General features: G+C 37.0%; 1 protein-coding gene across 6 annotated transcripts in view; it reads left to right on the plus strand.

Annotated features, from left to right (window-relative positions):
* Positions 1 to 22,516, plus strand: part of ROS1 (ROS proto-oncogene 1, receptor tyrosine kinase) — a 126,389-nt gene that overhangs the window by 23,829 nt on the left and 80,044 nt on the right. For all 6 annotated transcript variants that reach the window (XR_013765293.1, XM_079148422.1, XM_079148423.1 and 3 more), the window contains 10 exons: positions 6,125 to 6,326; positions 6,978 to 7,054; positions 8,547 to 8,669; positions 9,105 to 9,289; positions 10,050 to 10,147; positions 13,059 to 13,555; positions 14,841 to 15,053; positions 15,768 to 15,878; positions 16,925 to 17,103; positions 19,072 to 19,263. Coding sequence is in view for 5 of the 6 variants with exons in the window: in XM_079148422.1 (XP_079004548.1) it covers positions 6,125 to 6,326; positions 6,978 to 7,054; positions 8,547 to 8,669; positions 9,105 to 9,289; positions 10,050 to 10,147; positions 13,059 to 13,555; positions 14,841 to 15,053; positions 15,768 to 15,878; positions 16,925 to 17,103; positions 19,072 to 19,263 (1,877 nt within the window). In the remaining variant the exon portion in view is untranslated. The remainder of the gene's footprint in view (positions 1 to 6,124; positions 6,327 to 6,977; positions 7,055 to 8,546; positions 8,670 to 9,104; positions 9,290 to 10,049; positions 10,148 to 13,058; positions 13,556 to 14,840; positions 15,054 to 15,767; positions 15,879 to 16,924; positions 17,104 to 19,071; positions 19,264 to 22,516) is intronic.

Raw genomic sequence — 22,516 nt, forward strand, 5'->3', positions numbered from 1 at the left:
AAGTCTCTGTGGATGGGTGCAGGAATACCATTATGTCTGATAGAATCTAAGTTGGACGACGTAGTTTAGCATGAACAAAAATGGAATGAATTGCTACAAACCTGCTTAGACACACCTTAGACTTTAGAACAAGACATTTAAGGGAAGGTTTGAGTGTGCAAAGCTTGTTGATTTTGTTAGAGAGGAAAGGATAAAGAAACCAAAGTGTTTCTTTCAAGATCTCTGAATTTCTACCTCTATTAATAGAAAATTATGGTGTAAAGCCTGCTACCAAATGAATAGGAACTCATCTTTCTCTATAGGGAGAAGTAGGGGCAAAAGACAGGAGCATTTACCCAAGACTCAGGTAGATATGGCAGGAGGAATAAGGAAACATTTCAATAAACAATACAGTATAATTTCACATAGGAGTAAGGGTTAAGAAGAAAAATAATATAGGATAAGTGATAAAGAATGTCTGAGGAGGGGACTTATTTTGGATGAAAAATTGCTTAGGGAAGGCCTCTCTGAGAATGACATGTGCTCAGGGCTTTGAATAACAAGAGGCAAGAAGCCATGCAAATTTCCAGGCTTGTGTTTCCCAGGAAGAAGGAAGAGCAAGGACCAAGGACTGTTGTTGGCAATGAGCTGGGTTTATTTGAGGAATGGCTGATGAGGCTGGAATACAGTGAATAAGATGAGAGAAGGAGATAAGATACAACAGCGTAACCAGAGGCCTGGTAACCAGAGGTCACATAGTCTGTGATAAGGAATGTAAACTTATTCTAAGTGTGACAGCAAGTCTTTGGAGAGTTTTAAACTAGGGGGTTGGGATTGATTCAAGTTTTAAAAATTTCATTCTGGCAGTTGAGTGGAGACTGGTGGGTGAGGATGGACCAAAGGAAGCAGGGAACAGTCAAGAGTTCAAGCAAGTCATGATGGTGGCTATGAGCAAGATGGTCATGGTGAAGGAGGTGGAAAGATTCGCCAGGTATTTTGAAGACTGGAGTTGCAGAATGGATTTGGTGAGGAGGATGGAGGATCAATCTTCATAACTTAAAGAGTTTTATCTGAACACCTGGGTGTTGCCATTCACTGATGAAACTGAAGTTTTGAGATGTAACTTTATTCCCTGCTTCTGTTGGCAGGTAGGACTGGAGTTTCTCTCCTCTGCTGGCAGATAGGGTCTAAGTAAGGTGCAGGCTTCTGCAGCTAAGAAGTGTTGCAGCTCTAAATGGTGGGCTATGCTCTCCAGTGTTGCAGCAGACTCCAGGAGCTCACTGATATATGGCTGTTTACCGGGTGAGGAGTCCTGCTTCCTCAGGTGTTGAAGTATAATGCCAGAGAAGCACGCAGAGGCAAGTGTAGAGTAGAAAGTAAGAAATTTTATTAGAGAAAAGTAAAAGCAGACTTTTCCTGGGTGGAAGAAGGGGACTCAAAGGCTGAATCCATGGAATGAGCAAATCTTGTCCTTTTTTTAGGTTTTAGTCTCCTATTCCTTCCCCCTTATCTTTTTCCTTCCTGCCTACAGGATTAGGCCTGGTTTTGCAGGTAAGATGCAAAAAGTGAGAAACGGATGGGCAGAGGGAGGGCCAAAGTGATCCAGACAGGTTAGGGCCCAGGGGGTATTAATTAGCAGCTCCCTGCCTATAGTCCTTGACAAGGACAGGTAAATTTGGTAATCAAATGCGATCTTAAGATCCTTGACATTCCATTCTCCCAAGGGCAGTCTCCAACTTCTAGAGGCAGATGGCTTTCATGGCCTCCATTTCTTTGATCTGACCCTGATCCCCTATTTTTACACTAATTGCCTGTACCCAATTCTGGCTTCATCACCAGCAATTTCTTTTTTCAGGGTTCTTTTTTTTTTTTTTTTAAATATTTTTAGATTGTTGGTGGACCTTTATTTTATTTATTTATTTATATGTGGTACTGAGAATTGAACCCAGTGCGCCTCACACATGCTAGGCAAGTGCTCCACCACTGAGCTACAACCCCAGCCCCCTCTTTCTGGGTTCTTGTCTTGTGAATTGAAAGAATGAAATTTACAACCAGGATGAGTGAGTGTAAGAGTAGGATTTATTGAAGAATAGAAACAGGAACAGAACTCTTGCAGTACAAGAGGGGACCTGATAGTAGGTTTCTCTCCTCTCTGAGTGTGCTGGTCTAAGGGTTTATATAGCACTTGAGTATTGGTCTCAACTTATGCTAATTAGGGTTTGGAAAAGTATTAATGCTATTGGTCAATTCTTGAATCCCAACTTCCATTCAGGTTTGCCCCACCTCCATTTTCTCCAGGCAGGAAGTGGGAGGTTGAGGTCTTTGGATGGTCTGTGCTCACAGGTTCTGGGCTGCAACACTGCAAGGAGTGGGCTTCTGCAGGAGTCATCCATACCATGCCCAGGCTTGACCACCAACGGGTGACAGGTCAGCATGCTTTGGGTCACCGCACCTCAGGATGGTCATGCAAGCCTTGTGGGTTCCACGCAGGCACAGGTGGTGTTCGCTGCCTGTGCTCCAACCCACCCAGGTTTCCACTCTTCTGCTCCATGGCTCCGTGGCTGCTTCTTAGCGTGGACCAGTAGGCTGGATACATGCTCGGCAGCCTGGGAGCCATGTCACTGAGACAAGGGAAGACTGGTGGGAGAGCAGCTTTTCTAGGAAAATTTAAATACCTGTTTTGACCAAGTAAAATTTGAGATGCCTATCAGATACTCAAATGGAGTTGCCAAAGATGCAATTAAATGTATGAACTTGGAACTCAGGGGTAGGTTGGAGATACCCAAAATACCATGCATGGTTTATGTACATAGAGATGTGATTTCAAGTCATGGGCCTGGAGGTTATAGGCTAAGAATAAATGTATGTTGAAAAGAGGAGAAAGTCAAGGTGTTAGCCTTGGAGCAGCCCAGTGTTTCCTAACGAGGTCAAGAAGAGGAAGGCCAAGGACACTAAGGAGGAACAGACTCTGGAGCTCATGGTATCTCATAACTAAATGATGAAGTGTTTCAGAAATGAGAGTGATAAGTGACACAGTTTCATTATCTCTGGAAAGCAAACAAAGTCATCTTTTCTGCCCGACTATAGCTTCACTGTTCCCCCCAATTTTTTTTTCAGAATATTGCTCTGTCAGAATGTAGCTTTAACTGAGCTGTCCTCTTGTGGGTACTCTTTTATTCATAGAGCAACACTAGTTCTAAATAAATGCTGCTGTTATCACGTTCAAACTATATTCATGGGTTATCTGTATGGGCATGGATCTGCTTCTGTCTTTAAGCAGCTTACTTTCTTACAAAGGAGACCAAGCACATGCTTAAATGACCCTGAAATAAAATAACTTAATAAAAATAATTTTAATCAGAAGCACTGACAAATTCTTGTGCAAGTTCAGAGGAGGGAGATACTTCTAGAATGAAATATCAAAGAAATTTCTCTGGAGGAGGTTTCATCTGTTGATTTGGACATTAGGTGAGATCCAGATGATTATATGATCAGCATTATAGAGACTGAATTCTAAGGCGTGAGGGGAAAACTGAGAATTCTATCTGCTTGAACCATAGGATACAGGAAGAAAAGTAGGATAACAGTGGGAAACAAACTGAGTCCAGAGTATCAAAAACTTTGAATGGAAGGTTTTATTTAGAAAGCAGTTGGGGGTTATGGAAGCCTTTAAAGCAGAGGAGTAATTGCTTCATGTGATCTTTAAAAGGAGAAGTTTTTCAACTACACAGAATGAATTGAGGGGATGAGAGGAATTGAAAAGTAGAGACCAACTGGGAGGCTATTCTAATATTTTAACATTTTATCAAAGACAGGTTTAAAAAAAACAGTACGTATATTGGTGTATTTCCTGATTTCTTCATTTGAAGATGGTATTTCTCTACCAGGGAAGGGATTCCACTCTGGAAGCCCTGTAGTGAGCAATTCTGGGGCACACGTGTGACTCAGGGAGACGTGTCTGATGCCTCACCCTCAGAATTAGCTGAGGCAGCTCAGGAATATTTGTTCCAGGCTTCATGAACATCTTGCTCCTCAGTCCCAGAGATATGATTATGTCCAGGGACCCTCATGTTGAGCCTTGCCTTGAATTTCAGCAAGCTGGGCAGCTGATGAAGTTGGTTGGGGCATCCCCCTTCCCTTATGAGTGCCCTGTCCTTGCTTATTAGGTCTTAGGGTTTGTGTGCCACTGTGCTGATTATTCTGTGACCATCACTGCTTATAACCTAGATTAGACATTGGTCTAGGACTATTTTTGTGAAGTTCTAGATCAGAGTATAATGCATGGATCCCTCCCTGCTCCAACAACGCCTCATGTACTCCAACATTGCGGAAACATTTCCTAGTGTCGGAGAGTTACTGTGGTCAGGACTCATGGCTGGTCAAATCAAAGTAATGAAGAAGACCAATTTTGCTTTCCATTTCTGGGCCTTTCTTCTGGAAATAATTCATGTACCCTCCAGGTCTTCCACACTCTGTGTGGATGCCTTTCCATGCCGGGCATCTCATGTTTCAGATTCTCCCTCTCTTTTCTAGCCACATCAAAACTTAGAAACGTATCTGTTCTGTGTTCATTGCCTTATAATCCTATTATCTTACAGCTATGAAAACTGTGTGATTTTAGATTGTGTTTGCCGTTAATTGGGTACTTTTAGAAGACAATTCCTTAACCAAAAGGATGGTGGTCAGACAAGAAATACCAGCTTTTCATGGGGGATTTGTTGTGGAGGCATTTGGACAATGATACATCATTCCATGTTGGTAGCATTTAACTTGCCTGAAGTGGAGCAAATCATGTCTGGGCGCAATGATCCTGATGGGTTAGGTTTCTTTTTTGACATTTTGATTCTAATTCAGTGGGAGATGATTCCTTCTTTCCTGTTCACAAATGTGACTGAGTACTTGGGGCCACAAAGTGACATGAAGATACTTGTGTTGGTAAAAGATTTATTTGAGAGTTTGGGAGGAATTATATCAGAGTAAGGCCAAGAAGACTTAATTAAGAGGCCTTTTGAAAAATCCAGTGTGAAGGATGAATTATCTAATTTCTCCTAACTCCCATGTGTCAGTGGTGGTGCAGAGCATTTGCTTAACGTGTTCAGCGGAGAGAACTGTACTCAAAAGCAGAATGACATCAAAGTGTGCCTTTCTATGGAAAGAGGAAATGTAAGAATGTGGTTTCAGGTGACTGAGGTATGAAAATTAGGTGGAGACGTAGATGGAAGATAGGCTGTCAGATCATTAGTTTGCCTTTCTGTTTATGCCTCTTTGTTAGTGTCTACACTGTGTGAGTGAATACTTAATCATCGAATCCATGCTTTTATCCTTTGCAAGGGTGGGGCCACTGTTGTGGCCCAGTCATCATGGTTTCCTAGGGACTTTGGGGGGTTAAGGAAGGTTATTATCTGAATCACCAGAGCTGACGGCCACAAGAGTGAAGTAGACTGGTCCAATTCCAGCCAGCTGAATCCACATCTTCTGCTGGAACCAGTGAGGCCACAGCAACATAAGTGGAAGGCCTGAGGCCTTTTTTGAACTCATGTTAATCATGACTCTAGTTTGTTCAGGTTTTTTTCTCTTTCTTAACCTGGTTCCATCCTGTATTCAATTCATTTAGGTCTCTAGAGATTTTTGATGACTCTTTTTCTAGAATACTTATCCTAGTTGTATACTTTAAAATTTAATTTTATGCCATACATTAGAAGTGAAGAAAATAACATTCAAAAGAGTCTTTTGGCAGACATTAATATTTAACTGGTATAATTTGGGGATTCAGAGTTGAGGTTCATGGATTCTTACCATATTTTATCATATATTTTGAGTATTTGTTAAAATATTTTATTTCTGGTTGGGCTTTCTGGCACATGCCTGTAATCCCAGAGACTTAGGAGGCTGAAGTGGGAGGATTGCAAGTTCAAAGCCAGCTTTGGCAATTTAGTGAAACCCTATCTCAGAATAGAGTAAAAAGGGCTTGTACCACAGTGGTAGAGAGCTCCTGGGTTCTATCTCCAGTACCACCAAAACAAACAAACCAACAACCCCCCCAAAACCTGTTGACTTTTCAAAAACTAAAATTATTTTTCTGTAGTTTTTTAAGATCATAAATCCTGTACATTTTCATTTTTCATTATGTTATTATTTCTTCTAGTTCCTGAAACTGCTCCATTCATTAAGAATATTGAAAGTTCAAGTCCGGACACTGTGGAAGTCAGCTGGACTCCACCCCAATTCCCAGGTGGACCTATTTTGGGTTATAATTTAAGGCTGATAAGCAAAAATCAAAAACTAGATTCAGGAACACAGAGAACCAGTTTCCAGTTTTACTCCACTCTACCAAATACCACCTACAGGTAAGATTTCAGTGGACTGATGCAGGAGAAAATGTAACCAGCATGGCTGCAGACATAATTATTTTTTAAAAAATGACTAAAATATAGTTTAAATGTATTTTGAGAAGTGTCACTGACTCTATGGTTTTGGGTCTCAGTTATAGGTTTTTCCAAAGTGTCTATGCTTATAAAAATCACATAATCCTCATCAAAAATATTTTCAAGTGCTTCTATTATATTTAGAGTATGCATACAAGTATAAACGAACAAAAACATCATAAATACCACAAATGACATTTTTTCATTAGACCCAACAAGAAAAAAGTAAGGAGGAAAAATCCTGTAATGGTATTTTTATTTACCATCGGGGATTATTTTATTAACATTAACTTCTGTGGCATTTACTAAGGGATCTTTAAATTAGAGGAAGAACGGGGGTTATGCAGATAGCAGAGTTCAGCTTTGACCTCAGTGACCCTGAACTCTTATGTGGGGAATGCAAACAAGGATGTGATTGATGGTTGTTTTAGTGCTGAGCAGTGACACTCAGTAACTAGATATATGCATTGCCACACCATTCTTTAAATAGAAATGTTATTGCTCCTTCTATTTTTATCTTATGTTCACACCATGCCATGTGAAACACATCTCTCCAAATTGTTTTTGGAATAGGTTTTCTATTGCAGCAGTGAATGAAGTTGGTGAGGGGCCAGAAGCAGAATCTAGTATTACCACATCATCCCTAGCAGGTACGGTCCAGGGTCGCTCTTTTGTTACATAGAAATGAAAGGTGATGGGAGTGGGTTCAGAGTTCAGTGGTCCTGAGTCATCTGGTAGACCTCAAGATTCCTCCCTTGCTGCCCAAATGCATGTTGTCTTTTGGGTACTCGATAAGCTTTCAATTTTAAGTGGTTCTAAGTACTTGACAAATAGAGTAAGTGATTAGATTGGAAGTTTTCACATCAGAATTTAGGAACTTAAAAAAAACAGAATTGAAAGATTAAGGATTTAAAAAATGGTCTTTAATGCTTGGTTTCAATTGAAATCACAAGGATTGTGACTTATCTTTACACACCTAAGGGATGCACACAGCCTTTCTATCCTAACCCCCAACATTATGTGCTATCATTGGAGTCCTACCAGAAATCTTATTTTACAGTCTTCTTAAAGTTTTTAAGTCTATCTGGACTTCAATAATTTACGTTTTGCCATTTTGAATATTCAGTCTGCCAAATCTTCTTTTTTATTATTTTAAATAATGAAATAAAACAATAATTTTTTGGCTTTAATATTTTAACCATTGCCCTGAGTAGTTGAATACTCACTGTATGATGCCTATATGAGCAAAATACTAAATTAAAATGCTTTCTAAGAAGCATTAGTAAAGAATTAGAATTAGTAAAAAGGCTTTTGAATAATAGTCAAGGACTCCAAATTCTAGGAATCTGCTTTCTGTTTTTACCAGAACTCCATTTGCTAACTTGACTGCCTCTTACTCTCATCTGCACATGCCTAGCCAGAGAGTACTGAATGCCATATATCACCAGCCTTTAGTTTTTCTTGGCTGTTCCTATTCTAGGAAAGGAGAGGTATTTTCATTATGCAAGAAGCATATCCAAAGGGCATGTTAAATATAGATCACTGGTAGGTTGTTATGTGATTATTGCAATCCATCATTAATTAGTCTAAAAGTGTTCATCAACAATGGACCCTGCATTGGTCTCCAGTTGAACAGGATAGCAAGCACAGTTCTGCAACCATCAAATTTCATTCCTCTAAGCACATTTCTCCTGACTCAAAGGGAGGGATGTTGAAGACAACACAGATAACAAGCAGCATCTGTGTGTGTGTGTGTGTGTGTATGTATTATGCACCAACCTGTTTTGACTGTAGAAGGAGTACTTCTACCAACCCATGTTCCTGTATGGGGACAATGAATGGAGCTCCTACTGGGGCAAGGTTGTTGGGAATGGTATTACCTCATGCGATATAATTTTGGGGGTTCTTAAGGGCATACACACATAAGTTCCTACTTGGCTGCCACTGAACTTCCTACTTCTAACCATGGAATAATGTGCATTATACCATAGATGAAATGCCCCAGTGCCTTCAGAGAAAATTTGTGTGGTCTCTTTTAAATGTGATTTCCCTTTGCTTTCAGTGGTAGTGTTGATATTTTTTGTGTATGTGTTAGTGTGCTTTTGGTTGGTCTGTTTACCTAAAATTCATGTTGTTTTTCAGTTCAAGAAGAGGAACAGTGGCTATTTTTATCCAGAAAAACATCTCTAAGAAAGAGATCTTTAAAGCACTTAGTAGATGAAGCTCATTGCCTTTGGTCAGATGCTATACACCATAATATTACAGGTCAGTATCATAGAAAGAGATGTTTCCTTAGGGTGAAAAGAAAGACTTGAAATTTCCAGAAGAAATACTTCTAGAATTGAGGAATATTTAAAAATATATTTTTGGGTCTGGAAGAGTAGCACAGTGGTAGAATATGTGCTTAGTATGCCTGAGGCCCTGGGTTCTATCTCCATCACCAAAACTGAAACAATACCACAAACAAAATACAAGAAATAAAATAACACAAAACCCCCAAATTTTCTACCATTTTTAGAATAGACTCTTCTAAGTTCTTCTAATCTATTCAATACATCTTAGAAGAATTTAGAATAACATTTTCTTCTAAAATAGAATCTGGTCACTTTATTAAACATTAAAGAAATAAATCTCACATAAACCCTTTTTTTGTCCTGCTTGTTATGTAATAATGTGCATGTATTTGCATGGCTCTTTCAGGAATATCAGTTAATGTCCACCAGCAAGTTGTTTATTTCTCTGAAGGAGCTCTCATCTGGGTGAAGGAGGCTGCCAACATGTCTGATGTGTCTGACCTGAGAATTTTTTACAGAGGTTCAGGATTAATTTCTTCCATCTCTATAGACTGGCTTTACCAGAGAATATATTTCATCATGGATGGACTGGTTAGTCTCAGAATTTAAAGTGAATAACTGGATATTGATACTGATATGCATATCTTGGTATATTTACAAGTAAACATAATTCCCTCATTCAATAAAAACTCACTGAGTACTTACTTGGGACATTACATTAACAATTAATCCTAAATCTGGTCTGCAAGAGGTTCTAACCTTTACCTAGTACTAGTCTTGTCCTACCATTAGAACATCTTACTTTTTGATTTTCCAGAGTTGTGAGTTTAAACTAATGATAATTTATCTATGATAAAATAGTGTAATGTCTGTACTGGTATTATCATTAGATAAAACTACCCATCATGATCAAAGTCAGTTGGAAACATTTTTAATTATATTATAACCCAGGGCCACTGTTGTAAGCCTCTGAAAATAAGTAGTACTAAAACATTAGAGAAGTCATAGTCTTGATGTGTTTCAAGTTATATTTCTTTGGAAGGTATAGGCTTGTCACAAGAAGCCAAGACTATCACTATGCCTGGAAACTTGGATATGGCTTACACCTTAAAAATAGTTTGGTGTCTCCATAAACCTGGAAAATAAGTAACTGCATTTCACTGATACCAGTAGAATATGAACTTATTAGAATATAGGATATAGAATTGCCTTTTAAGAGCTTCTTTTATTTTGAAAAGTGTTCAATGAGTAGACATAGTTCCACTCATAGAACAGATACTCAGAACATACTTGTTGGCCAAATTGAGTATAGATAGACATTAATCCTTCTGATGTATTTTTGATTCTATAGGTTTTTGTCTGTGATTTAGAAAACTGCTCAAACTTTGAGGAAATTACTCCACCATCTGTTATTACACCTCAAAAAATTGTGGCTGACTCCTACAATGGGTAAGGTTTAGCCTTATAAATATGACTTCTCTTCCATTGGCAAAAATCTTCAGGGATTTTGCTTGGTAATGGAACACTGCTTTGTAGCACTGGGTGAGCCAATTTATACATCTTATTTTAGATAAATGTGATTTAATTTTTCAGGCAGAGTTTTCATCTATAGATCTAGGAGAATATTTCTTTCAATCTTTATTGACTTCTCCTCTATTTCCAAAATATAGGTATTTGATCATGGGGTTAGGGACCTGGGTTGTAATTCATTTTTTAAAAATGTTTTTGTAGTTGTAAATGGGCACTATGCCTTTATTTTATTTGTTTATTTTTTATGTGGTGCTAAGGATCAAACCCATACAAGGTATACATGCTTCATACAAGGTAGGCAAGCACTCTGCCAACTGAGCTACAGCCCCGCCCGAGTTATAGTTCTTGATTTGCCTCTATTTACCATGGAACTCAGCATCTCATTGTATTCACTGTGAATGTATTTTGTGAACTCCAAATGAACACAAATGTGAAAACTGAAAACTTAGATAGTTATTTTGGGGTTATTTTTTTCTTAAATATGTCCAGATAACCAGATAAGTAACTAATAAGCCAGGTCGAGGTGGGTAAGATAAACATTTTTCTTTTCTGTGGGAATAAAATTGTTGTCATTTTGAATGAAAAAAAAATATAGCCCATAACATATTTTACACAAACTAAACTTTTTTGAAAAAGATTGTTTATTGTTGCTTTAAAATCAAACTTTTCTATTCATATTCTTTTAAGATTTACTAGAGATTAATTTTTCACTTTAGGCTGAAATGAATCTTTGAATTTTAAATACTATTTTAAAAAACGCTGTGATGTAGGGTAAGTTCTTTGAACTCTCTAGATTTTATTTTCTTTTATTTGTAAAAATTTAAGCACCTATGAAATCTAACCTTGTTAGCAATTAAACAAAAAGATTCATTCTGAGGATAATGAACTTCACCACGTAAAACCTTAAATGCAATATATATTGGTAGCTCTCTTTTCCAATTAGGATAAATTTGATTTGTACTTAGATTTTGAAATGTGACTAGAAATGACCATGGTAACAAGTATTTATACTAATTTGTTTATAGTTGTGTTTCTAAGTATATTACTTCCAACGATTCAGTTTATCCTTATTAACCCTATTTCATTAACTTCATGAAATAAAGGAAGTGAAGCACAGGTTGATTTAGTAATTGTTCACGATCACACAGACACTTTGTGATGGAACCAGTATTGGATTTCTTGCACCAGGACTTGCCTTCTAATCTCCCTATGCCATATGGGAGAATTTCTGTAAAAAATCCACATGTAACTTTTAGCCACAATTTATATTGAGTCTTCTACAGCACATGTTCTTTCCTGGTATTAACAATATATTCCTTTCTGCTGTTTTTTCTGTGCCATTGAATTATTCCCCAGTTGGGTCTGCACTTGCTATAACGCTCTGCTCTACTCCCCTCCCTGGTCCCCTTTGTCTCCTGCCTCTGCTTTTTCTTCTTCCACCTGTGTCCTCTTTTTCCCACTCCCCAGCTCTTCTCCTTCCTTCTATTTCCCTTTCCCTTCTGAAGTTGTGATCAGAGTACAAGATCCATATTCTTTCCTGCTTCAGTACAGAAATTGTTCATCTTTAACTCCATATATCTTTCCTCTTATCTACTCTGGAATTTCTCCAAATTCCTTGGGAAAAAGCAGAAAGTTAAGAGTCATGCTTTTTGCCTGCTTTAAAACTCTCTTGAGAAAAAGAATATTTCTCAAAAGGCAATTTATATCTCAGGGTATTTCACTCTAGCACTGGAGTCTTGAGCATATCAATAAAGAATTGGAAGAGGGGAATAAGAGCGAACCGAGTAATGACAAGGAAAATGGTCTTGATAGTTGTGATGGAGGTTGGAATGCTGCCAATGCACAGGGCTGTGATAAGGAGAATTTACCAAACACAAATGCACTTCATTAGCCTCTGTCTTCATGATCACAAATTCTAAATAAGTTATGTGCCAATCAGTGATTTTATGCTTTGAGTTAAAATTTCACTTACAGATTTGATGATCAGTGAAATAGTTTGATGGTGTGTTTCCTTTTTCATTACTGAAAAATGACCTGCCTGCTAAAATGAGGTTTGTCTCCCAATTATGTATTTCTTTAATTCTTCCACTGACTCATTTCTCCTCATTGCTGAGTTCCTACTCAGCTGCTTTGTGCACTTGTAGGGTATTTTTACATGGGTGTACAATGAAACATTTGCAATTGTTTAATGCACTTGTACATATTTTAAAAAACTACAGACCAGTACAGATCCAAATTACTTATGCCAAATGGTTATAGCAAATGATAACAGTGCAATTTAAAAAATGGTTTGAAAGTTTTGCTTTTGAGGTTGCGAATGTGGCTCAGTGGTAAAGCACTTGCTTAGCATGTGTGAGGGCCTGAGTTCAATTCCCAGCTCTACAATAAAAAAGTTTTGCTTTATTCCATTTATCATTTACAGTGTATGAAAAAATTAACTGATGGAATTAGACTTAATAATTTGTGTATTTTGGAGGAAAATGTTTTATAGTAAATAACATTTTGCTGTGTAATTTTTAAATAACATGTGTTTCTTTGAGGGATCTTTTCTCTTCTTCAGTTTCATGATACCTTAAAAAAACCACTCATAATAATTAAGAGATGAACCATTACAAGTGGTATTGAAATTTTCCAAATTTTTCAACTTCTAACTTAAATGAATAGAGCATATCTTTAGAAATGACCTTTCCCTTTTGCATCTCTGGGACTCTGCACTTAGTGATTCCAGAGGTATATGATTCTGACTGTGCAAAAGGTTAAAGCAATTAGCTGAGGAGGTTGCTCGTCACCTTGCACTGAATCACGCCAAATCTCTTTGTTCCCACTTCAGGTATGTCTTTTATCTCCTGAAAGATGGTCTTTACAGAGTTGATCTCCCTGAGCCACCTGGCAGGGATGCTAAAGCTGTGCACATTGTGGCAAGTAGTACCTTGAAAGACTTTGCAGTCAAGCCACAGTCCAAGCGAATCATCTACTTCAATGACACTGCCCGAGTCTTCATGTCAACATTTCTGGATGGCTCTGCTTCCCATCTTGTCCTACCTCAGGTCCCCTTTGATGATGTGAAGAGCTTTGCTTGTGAAAACAATGACTTCCTTGTCACCGATGGCAAGGCCATTTTCCAACAGGACACTCTCTCTTTTAATGAGTTCATCGTGGGATGTGATCTAAGTCACATAGAAGAATTTGGGTTTGGTAACTTGGTTATCTTTGGCTCATCCATTCAGCCCCACCCTCTCCCTGGCCGGCCGCAGGAGCTCTCTGTGCTATTTGGCTCTCATCAAGCTCTTGTTCAATGGAAGCCTCCTACCCTCGCCATAGGAGCCAGTGAGTACACCGTCCCCTGGGTGGCCACTGGCCTTGTTGGAAGGAGAAGAGGCTTGAATTGTTTGGCATTGGGATTCAATTCTGAGAACCCATATACCATTAGTCATCAACCAAAAGCTGCTAATTAGCTAAGAAAAGGTGTTTGTACATTTGTTCTGCATTTATTACTTTTTCAATAGGATGATCTATATAATTTCCAGGTGGGTCTCAACAGAATAATTTAATCATTTATTGAGCATCTACTAGGGCCTAGACTCTCATATTCTGATCAGATTGAATTTATTAGCCAAGAGGAAGAAGACTTGGGCTGAGATCTTACAAAAATTTGAGCAATTCCCTAAAACTCTTTGAACTTGCAGCATGTGTGGTGAGTAATCAGGAAAGCTCTGGAGCCAGTCTGATTAAAATGCTGATCTTGCTAGCAGAATGACTCTGGGCAAGTTACTTAACCACTTTGTGTCTTGGTTTCCACAACTAGAAAATGAGACTTTTAGTGATATATTTTTATGGGACTGTCAGACAGATTAAATGAAGACACAGAAGAACATTTAGAACAATATCTAGCACAAAGTTCAGCAAACTTTTTAGTAAAGGAAGAGCCAGATGATGGTAAGTAATTTTAGTCTTGTGGGTCAGGTGGTCTCTGTCACAGCTACTTAGCTATCATTGGTGTGAATACGGTCAAAGACATGTAAATGAATAATTGAGGCTGTCTTTTGGTGTAATTTTATTTATAGAAATGGGCAATGGCCAGATTTGACTTGTGGGTTTTAGTTTGCCAACCCCTGGTCCACTAAGCAGAATTTAGCAAATACTGGCTATGTTTTTACTTTAAGACAAATAATTATGACTACTGTATATCTCCAAAATGGTTGACAATCAATGGACAAATTTTCCCCATATTGATTGAGCTTCTAAGAGGTACTGTACAAACATGGGAATTTTATTGTGACATCATTAAACATTTTTATTAACAGCCTGATTACACCTAGTAGTGTTGTAGAGAATGCTTCTGCAATCCTATGAGGCCAACCATATGTCTCTGACTGAGGACAGTCGTGTGGGGATGGTGGCTCCCTCCGTAGAGCAAAGTGAGTGGCATGGGAGGAATAAACACTATCCTGACCTTTTTGTCACATTGGCCCAGATGATTAGTGAGTAATGGACACTACTGCCCAATTTTTCTTCATTCAAGATGAGGCTGTTGATGAATTTATTGACAATGCTTGGTTTGCCCTTACTGTTGTCATCCTGGTCAATGACATTTTTGAATTCTTTTTATTAGGCCCTTCTGCATGGCAGAATTGGACCTATGAGGTGAAAGTATCATCACAAGGCCTTCCTGAAATCACTCACGTCTTCGCTAACATACACGGGACCATGCTTAATGTACCCAGGCTGCAGAGTGCTACCAAATACAAGGTTTCTGTGAGAGCGAGTTCTCCCAAGGGACCAGGCCCCTGGTCAGAGCCCTCGGTGGGTACTACCCTGGTGCCAGGTGAGAGAATGTTCTGGATACAGGAAGTGATTCTGACCAAAAGAGACTTAGCCTGAGAGTTCTTTAAAATGCCTTGCACCAAATATTTTGAAAGAAATTAGGATGAGGGTGTGTCAACTCTTGAGGGTCCACAGAAAACAAACAGTGTGATACTTGTGCCTCTAACTTGCTATTCTAAACTTTACAAGAAGTATTTGAGGAAACAGGATAATATTCTTTTTTCATGAGTTTTCTCTTTTTCTTGGCTTATTAAGCCATAGCATCTGTGAACTCTGAAGGTCTTGAAAAGAGAAGTTTAGGGGCTGTTAATTATGTCAAATTCCATCATCTTGGCTGAAGAAAATGTAAGGCTAACTGTATCACTTATACTGCTGTTGTTATCATAATTAGTTTTGGGCTCTCGAAATGGAACCTTTTAACAGTTGCCATGACCCAAACTCTGCCATGACCATGACACTGTCATGGAGGCAGCATCAGCACACAAATTCATTCATATTCAATTTCAAATCTTTATGTAAATATCAGAAGGTATATTAATATGATATATAAATAGTTCTATTAAGCAAATAGAGTTATGGATGTTCCTCCACAGTATTTTTCAAAAAGCTGATAATTCTTTTACTTTATAAAAGAAACATTAGGGTATAAGACATTTACCTTATAAAACATGCTTTCTGTGATATTTCTTTCTTTTCTTTTTATTTCACCAAATAGCTACTGAACCACCATTCATCATGGCTGTGAAAGAAGATGGACTTTGGAGTAAACCTTTAAATAGTTTTGGCCCAGGAGAATTCTTATCCTCTGACATAGGAAATGTGTCAGGTAAATATCTTTATTTACTTAGACAGGTTTCTCCTCATATGTGATTCAATAATGTGAAAAGAATTGTGGATTTAGATACTAGGTCAATAGTGAAAAGAAAAAAATATTGACTGGATGACACTGCCAGTGATATTAAGAAAATGTCAGTTCTCAAATACATATGCTATTTACTAATTCACAAAATGTGAAGTTATTTATTGATCTCTACCCAGTTCAGGAAGTCTTTGATATAATGCTCATGTGTTTTAATCGATCAGTGTCACCTCATAGAAACAGCCTATTGCCACTCAGACAGCTATTCTTAAGTAAGGTACTGTGTGTTTCCTGTAAGACAGCAACAAGAAATTAGAATGAAGGTGTGTGGAGTTCTCAGTAAGGTTTAAGAAAGAATTTGTTGACAAAGGTGATTATTAAGTAATGAATGGGGAGTTTTGCCTAGAAAAAGAAAAGTCATCATTCTCAGTGGTATAACAGTGATCTTGCCTAAAGATGACATCTTCTATAATTGCCTAATTATTTTATTAATTGGATTGGCTATTAAAAGCACAACAATGTTTATTATCAACATAGGAAACAGGATAATATTCTTTATGGAATATTATCTGGATTTAGGAGGTAGAGTGGTACTAATGGAAAGGATGACATGTTGGAGTTGGCTGGAATCTGGGCTCCCTTTCTTTTTAGCTGTGAGGATTCAGACAGAAGAGTTAATCTCTCCAAATCTCAGATTTTCCATCTTAAACATGGGAGTAATTCCTATTTCATAGCTTTGTTTTAGGAGTTAAATAAGACATGTAAAGTTCCTGGGACAATATTTGGCATAAAGGGCATGCTCGATGTATATTAACGCCTCTGCCCACTTCTAGGGGCTGAGATTCTGAGTTTACATTATTGAAATATTCTTGACAGATCTCTGAGGTTCTAGTGATTTAAAATTATACTGAAGTGCCTGTGTGATTTGTTGACTCACCTGTTTTTTCTTCTCTGTTTTCTTTTTTTTTTGAATATATGAAAAACAACTGCTAATGATTTTTTGGTCTTTGGAGACATGGATTGGTATAACAATAGCCTCTACTACAGTGACGTGAAAGGTGACGTTTATGTGCGACTGATGAATGCCACGGTTATCTCTAAGAATTATCACATACCCAACATTGCAGGAGCAGGTGCTTTAGCTTTTGAGTGGCTGGGTCACTTTCTCTACTGGGCTGGAAAGACATATGTGGTACGTTAAAGCCTGGCATCCTGAGTGCTCTAAATAAATGCCTACCCACTTCAGTGACTTGCATGGTATATTTTAAAACTTTTTCTTCCTACTTATGTACCACCTATGCTACTATTTATGTGATATTTGTCTCTAAAGCTTCTCAATTTTAAAGTGCATTTATGTGTAAAGTGCATTCAAGTTGAATGGAATTGAGAGGGGTTATTCAGAGAATGCTTTCTAAAACAGTTTAGTTTTAAAATAATTTTGTAGGAAGTAGAAGAGTAGATATAAGAATAGATATTGGGTGTACTAGTTATATATTTTTATTAATATCTTAAAATATATACATCAAAATGCCCACTGAGGATCAGTGTCCTGGCAGTAGGATAGCAGACTCCAAAGACTGATTAAAAGAAACTAAGTGACTATTTTCAAAGGTGTTGATGGGACTGAGAAAAAAATGAACAGGAGTTAGCAAATCATCCCTTGGGTTAATTGTGTGACGATATAACACCAGGTGTGAAGAAGGGGAAGAACTTGGAGAGGGTTATCGCTATGAAAGGGTCGTTGACATGAATTATGACATTAGATGTAGAAGACTAGCCACTATCAAGATGTAGAGTCTGTCAAGGAGTGAGCTGGGGGAATTAGTGTCCAAACATCTTTCCTCCTGCCTGCTAATCTGCTGTTTCCATTGGCCAAACCTCACAGGAATCCAGAGAACAAGAGATAGCAGATAACACAGTCCATTGATGTCAGCCCCTGGGGGCACAGAGGAGGGTGGAGAGGGATGGAGACTAGACCTGCGGTAAAATGAAGACATTCAGTTTGCAGTGGTACATTTCTCAGAAAAACAATGATGGTCAATGAGAACATTGGCCAGAAGGAATAAAAATATGGGACTGAAATCATTTTCTAATTAGGAGGGTGCTTATTGTCTGTTCATTTATTTGTTCAACAATCATTTATATGTTACCATTGTAACATATACGTATATTGTTGATAGTCTTGAGAGTAGGCAAAGTAGGAAGTATAAATTCTATAGTAGAACCATCCCTGCTCTTAAAAAAGAAAAGCAGCTTGATAGAGCTATAATTCACATACCTTAATATTCATCCTTTATTGTGTAGAATTCAGTGGGTTTTACTATGTTTGGCATTGTGTGACCATTGCCACTTGTCCCAGCAGTTTTGATGAGATAAAATATATATATGAAATAATAAAACATAAAAGTGATATATTTAGATGGAAATTCATTATTATATAGTCTGAATTCACAGGTGCCAGAGATAAGCAAGCTGAATAAAGTTGAGAGGGGTTATTTAGAGAAAGCTTTTAGTAGTTTTGAAGGAGTGGAAGAGTAGATATAAAAACTCTTTTCAAGTATTTGCTCTATCTCTTTTAAAATGGCTTAACTCCAGGGCAGATGATTGCTCAACTTTAACTCAATTTACTTGTGAGGAAAAAATATATGGGAAACAAATTTCCCATACTTAATGAGAGGATTGCAGGAGCAAATATCTTAAAGATAAAAAAAGTCTACAGTGCCTGGCACATAATAGGTACTCATGAATGGTAGTAATTAATATCAGGGAAATATATGGTAGAGAGGAGTAAGGAAAGAGGTCATTTATCAGGATATACACATCTTTTTTCAAGAAGTCAATCAAGTATATTCTTATACCTAAGTGTTTTGATTAGATGTATAATTAGGAATACAGAATATTTAATTCAAAATAAATTCACATCCCTTCACTTTAGAGACATGAAAGGAAGTAAGTTCCATGAAGGCAGGATTTGTGTCTGCTCGTTTGTTATGTTTCCAAGGCTTAGCACACAAGCCAGCATGTAATGTTGATAAATATTTGTGGTTGAATGAATGAAAGGATGGATGAACTAGACAATATACAATAATTACAATAAGTTATTCAGAAATAATGGTGTCACTTAAAAATCATTAACTGACCATTCCATTATGTTTTCTAGATACAAAGGCAGTCAATGTTGACTGGTCACACAGACATTGTGATTCATGTGAAACTGCTGGTGAATGACATGGTGGTGGATTCAGTTGGTGGTTATCTCTATTGGACCACGCTATACTCTGTTGAAAGCACCAGACTAAATGGGGAAAATTCTCTTATATTACAGGCACAGCCTTGGTTTTCTGGAAAAAAGGTGACAAATTAAAAATAAGATGCGATCATTTAATAATATTAATGGTGGTATTCTATAGTTATAATTCTGTCTCTGTTATTGTGAGTAGTTGAAGTAGAATGCTAAAGGAAATACTACTATAGTAAGATCTTGATGTAAATGAAAATTTGTGTTATTTGATATCACAGTTGGTTATACAAATTCAAATATAGTATGGAGAATTTTGTAGTTTTCTTTATCTTGAAGGGACCCATGTTTGATATCTTCCTAACTTGTTGTGTTTTTATCATCTTAATGACTTTTACTGAGTATTTTAGAACATCTTTGGGGTGATCAGGTATTTTATTGTTTTTAGTCAGTTTTTGGTAGTAATGGTGTGACACCAAAGCAAATTGTTTGACTTCTCTGTATCTGTTTCTTAATCTGACAAATGGAACTATTATTGGTCTATTTCTTAGGATTGTTATAAAGATTAAATAAGATAATCCATGTGTCGTAGTGGGAATAGTTTAAGGCACATGGTGAATGCTGAATGTGAAGCTCTTAATATTGTAACACAACCTGAAAAATACACCTGATAAACAAATATTTCAAAAACAAATGTTACTTTTACATCCTAAACTTCTAGAAGCAATGCTTACTTTTCTTGAATCTGTTTAGTTACCCCCTAGGTATCCATTTATATTTCTGAATCTTCTTTTTTATCATGAGAGCAATATGTGTCCACTATAGAAAATTTGGAAATTACAAAAAAATTAAGAAGACATAAAACATTTGTACCAGTTTTATTTAATATAATCCCTTAAATTTTTCTTATTTTTCAATCCTTTTTTTCTGTAAAGACTTATAAGGAAAATATACCAGATCATTAAAAGTATGCATATATATGGACAGACTATTGAGTCATTTGATCCCCAATTCCATAGGATAGATAAGCTATAATTCCTAGGATATTTAAAGATGAAATTTGCATATACAGATTATGACTCAGATATTTAAAAAAGATAGGAATTTACATACTGTATCCAGTCAACTAATTGAAAGGTCTCTTAATTTTATTTTTGAGACAATTGAATCTGAATTTAAAAAAAAATAAGTTTTCATGTCTTATGAAATTGCTAGGGGAAAGCACTTTTATTTTTGCAAAATCCTCTTTAAGATAATATTTTAAGAGTATCTTGTTTCCACTCCTAGGGCTTTTCAGTAATCTTTGCATTGCCCCATCTGATCCCTGCCAGAACAAAGGTCTGGAGTGGCCCTGGGAATGTTTCCATAAATGAGTAAATCATTAAATTTCTCATCATATTTGGAAAAATGCATCTTTCCTTAAATTCCCACTCCATACCATCTCCAGGGTGGTGTGCATTGTGGGTGCTTTCAGAGATCTGTCTTCTGCTTCCATGGTTTGATATCTGGCTATGTGCTCCACGAATGCAGGTGGATATTTTGAAGCAACACCTTTTGCACCCGGCAAAGCTCTGTATCTCTCTGCCCTTCTTCGTGTAACTCAGATTTATCACTTGTACACAAAATACTTTCTTTGAGCACATAAAAGGAAATAAAGTCAGCCAATTATTTATAGAAAGATGATTGTATGATGAAAAAGGAGAATGAAGTATATTCTTCTAAAGTGCAAAAGATAATTCTTACTACATCCGACAAGTTCAACTCTTAGTTGAACTACTGAGTACAATTTACCATGGGATTACATTTTAGCCTAAAGGTTTTAATTTAGATCAAAGAGTTTGTTTTCAAGGTATGAATGTCACTAGACATAATAATGGTTGCCAAAGATTTATGGAATACCTCTGACTCTGTTTAAATACGGGGCTGCTGTTGATGAATACAGAGGAATGAGAATGACCCAACACCTGAATTTATTTATGGTTTGAATAAGGACATGTAGAATCTTTTCTTTTCTTTTTTTTTTTTTTAAAGAGAGTTAATTTGTAATTTCGAAAACTCTGGTGCATGTCATAAATAACTAAACAAGATTAACTTGACTTCACTTTCACCGAGAAAAATAAATCCATAAATCTCGTTTAGCATGAAGCAAGGGCATGATTCAACTCCCAAAAGGCTGGTAGCTGCCAGAATAGACTTTTACCTTTTGGGTAGGCTTAATTCCCTTGAAGACAGAATGCTGTGATTTATATGACAACTGAAGGGTTTTTGCAGTTAAGTGTCTTATGACTTTGTTTGTAGCAGGGTAACCTGACAGAGTGTTTTTAGCTCTTGAATACCCTTATTGTATTTCTTTTTCATGGATTCATTATTTTTGTTTAAATGTTGCTGTTACTTTCTAAAGATGCAGTCATCAATTTTAATCCCTTCTGATACCTCTCCTCCTCTAAGTCTTTTATGGGGGCTTCACTACTCTGAGGTCAGGCTCCTGGTAATCTCAGTTATGTGAAAAATATCTATAAAGCCAAAGAACAACAACAACAATGAAAAAGGAGGCCATTTTGATTATAACTTTTATTGTCTGCACTTTATTTCATAGGGGAAGTAATCTTTATTCTGGTATCATCTAGGCAACTGGACATAAGATTAAGATATGGATTATAACAAGAAGACTAGTATAGTAAGAAGTGGTTTTCAGATGTCTTCTAGAAGTGGGACTTTATATACACATGACCATCTAATTATAACACAAAAACACCCTTAGTGTATTATCCTTGCCAAGTATGGTCAGGATGTTTTTGGTTGTAATTAATAGAAGATACAATTTAAAATGGTTTAAACCTTTGGTTCTCATACTTGGTTGCACACTGGAATTACCTGAGGGGTTTTAAAGTAAGTGGAAACTGGATTTCCTCCCCAGGAATCATAATTTAATAGAGTACAGCCTGGGAATAGATTTAAAAAATACTCCACTGATTCTGATGTGCAGCAATGTTTGAGAACAACTGATTTACCCAATAGCAAAAGTCATTGCTGCATGTGGCTAAAGAATTCAAAGTTAGGACCAGTTTTAGGCAAGGCTTGATGCAGGCTCAAAGTTTCAAATTTAGGAGGTCTGGAGTTTGGTTAAGAATTTGTTTTCATTATGCCAGGTTTCCAGGTGATGTAGCTACTACTAGTCTGAGAATCATACTTTGAGAACCACTGGAGCTAAATATATAAGTGAATAAAAGATACTTCCTGCTTTTTGGGAATTTTAGGAAAACACCACTTTTGTTCATATAACATATCAAGAATAATCATATAAATTTTATATTCAACAAAAGATAGAAATCATTGAGTTTATTATTCCAAAGATGTTAAGGAGAAA

The sequence above is a fragment of the Sciurus vulgaris genome (genome assembly GCF_902686455.1).
Source record: "Sciurus vulgaris genome assembly, chromosome: 7".
Taxonomy (NCBI): domain Eukaryota; kingdom Metazoa; phylum Chordata; class Mammalia; order Rodentia; family Sciuridae; genus Sciurus; species Sciurus vulgaris.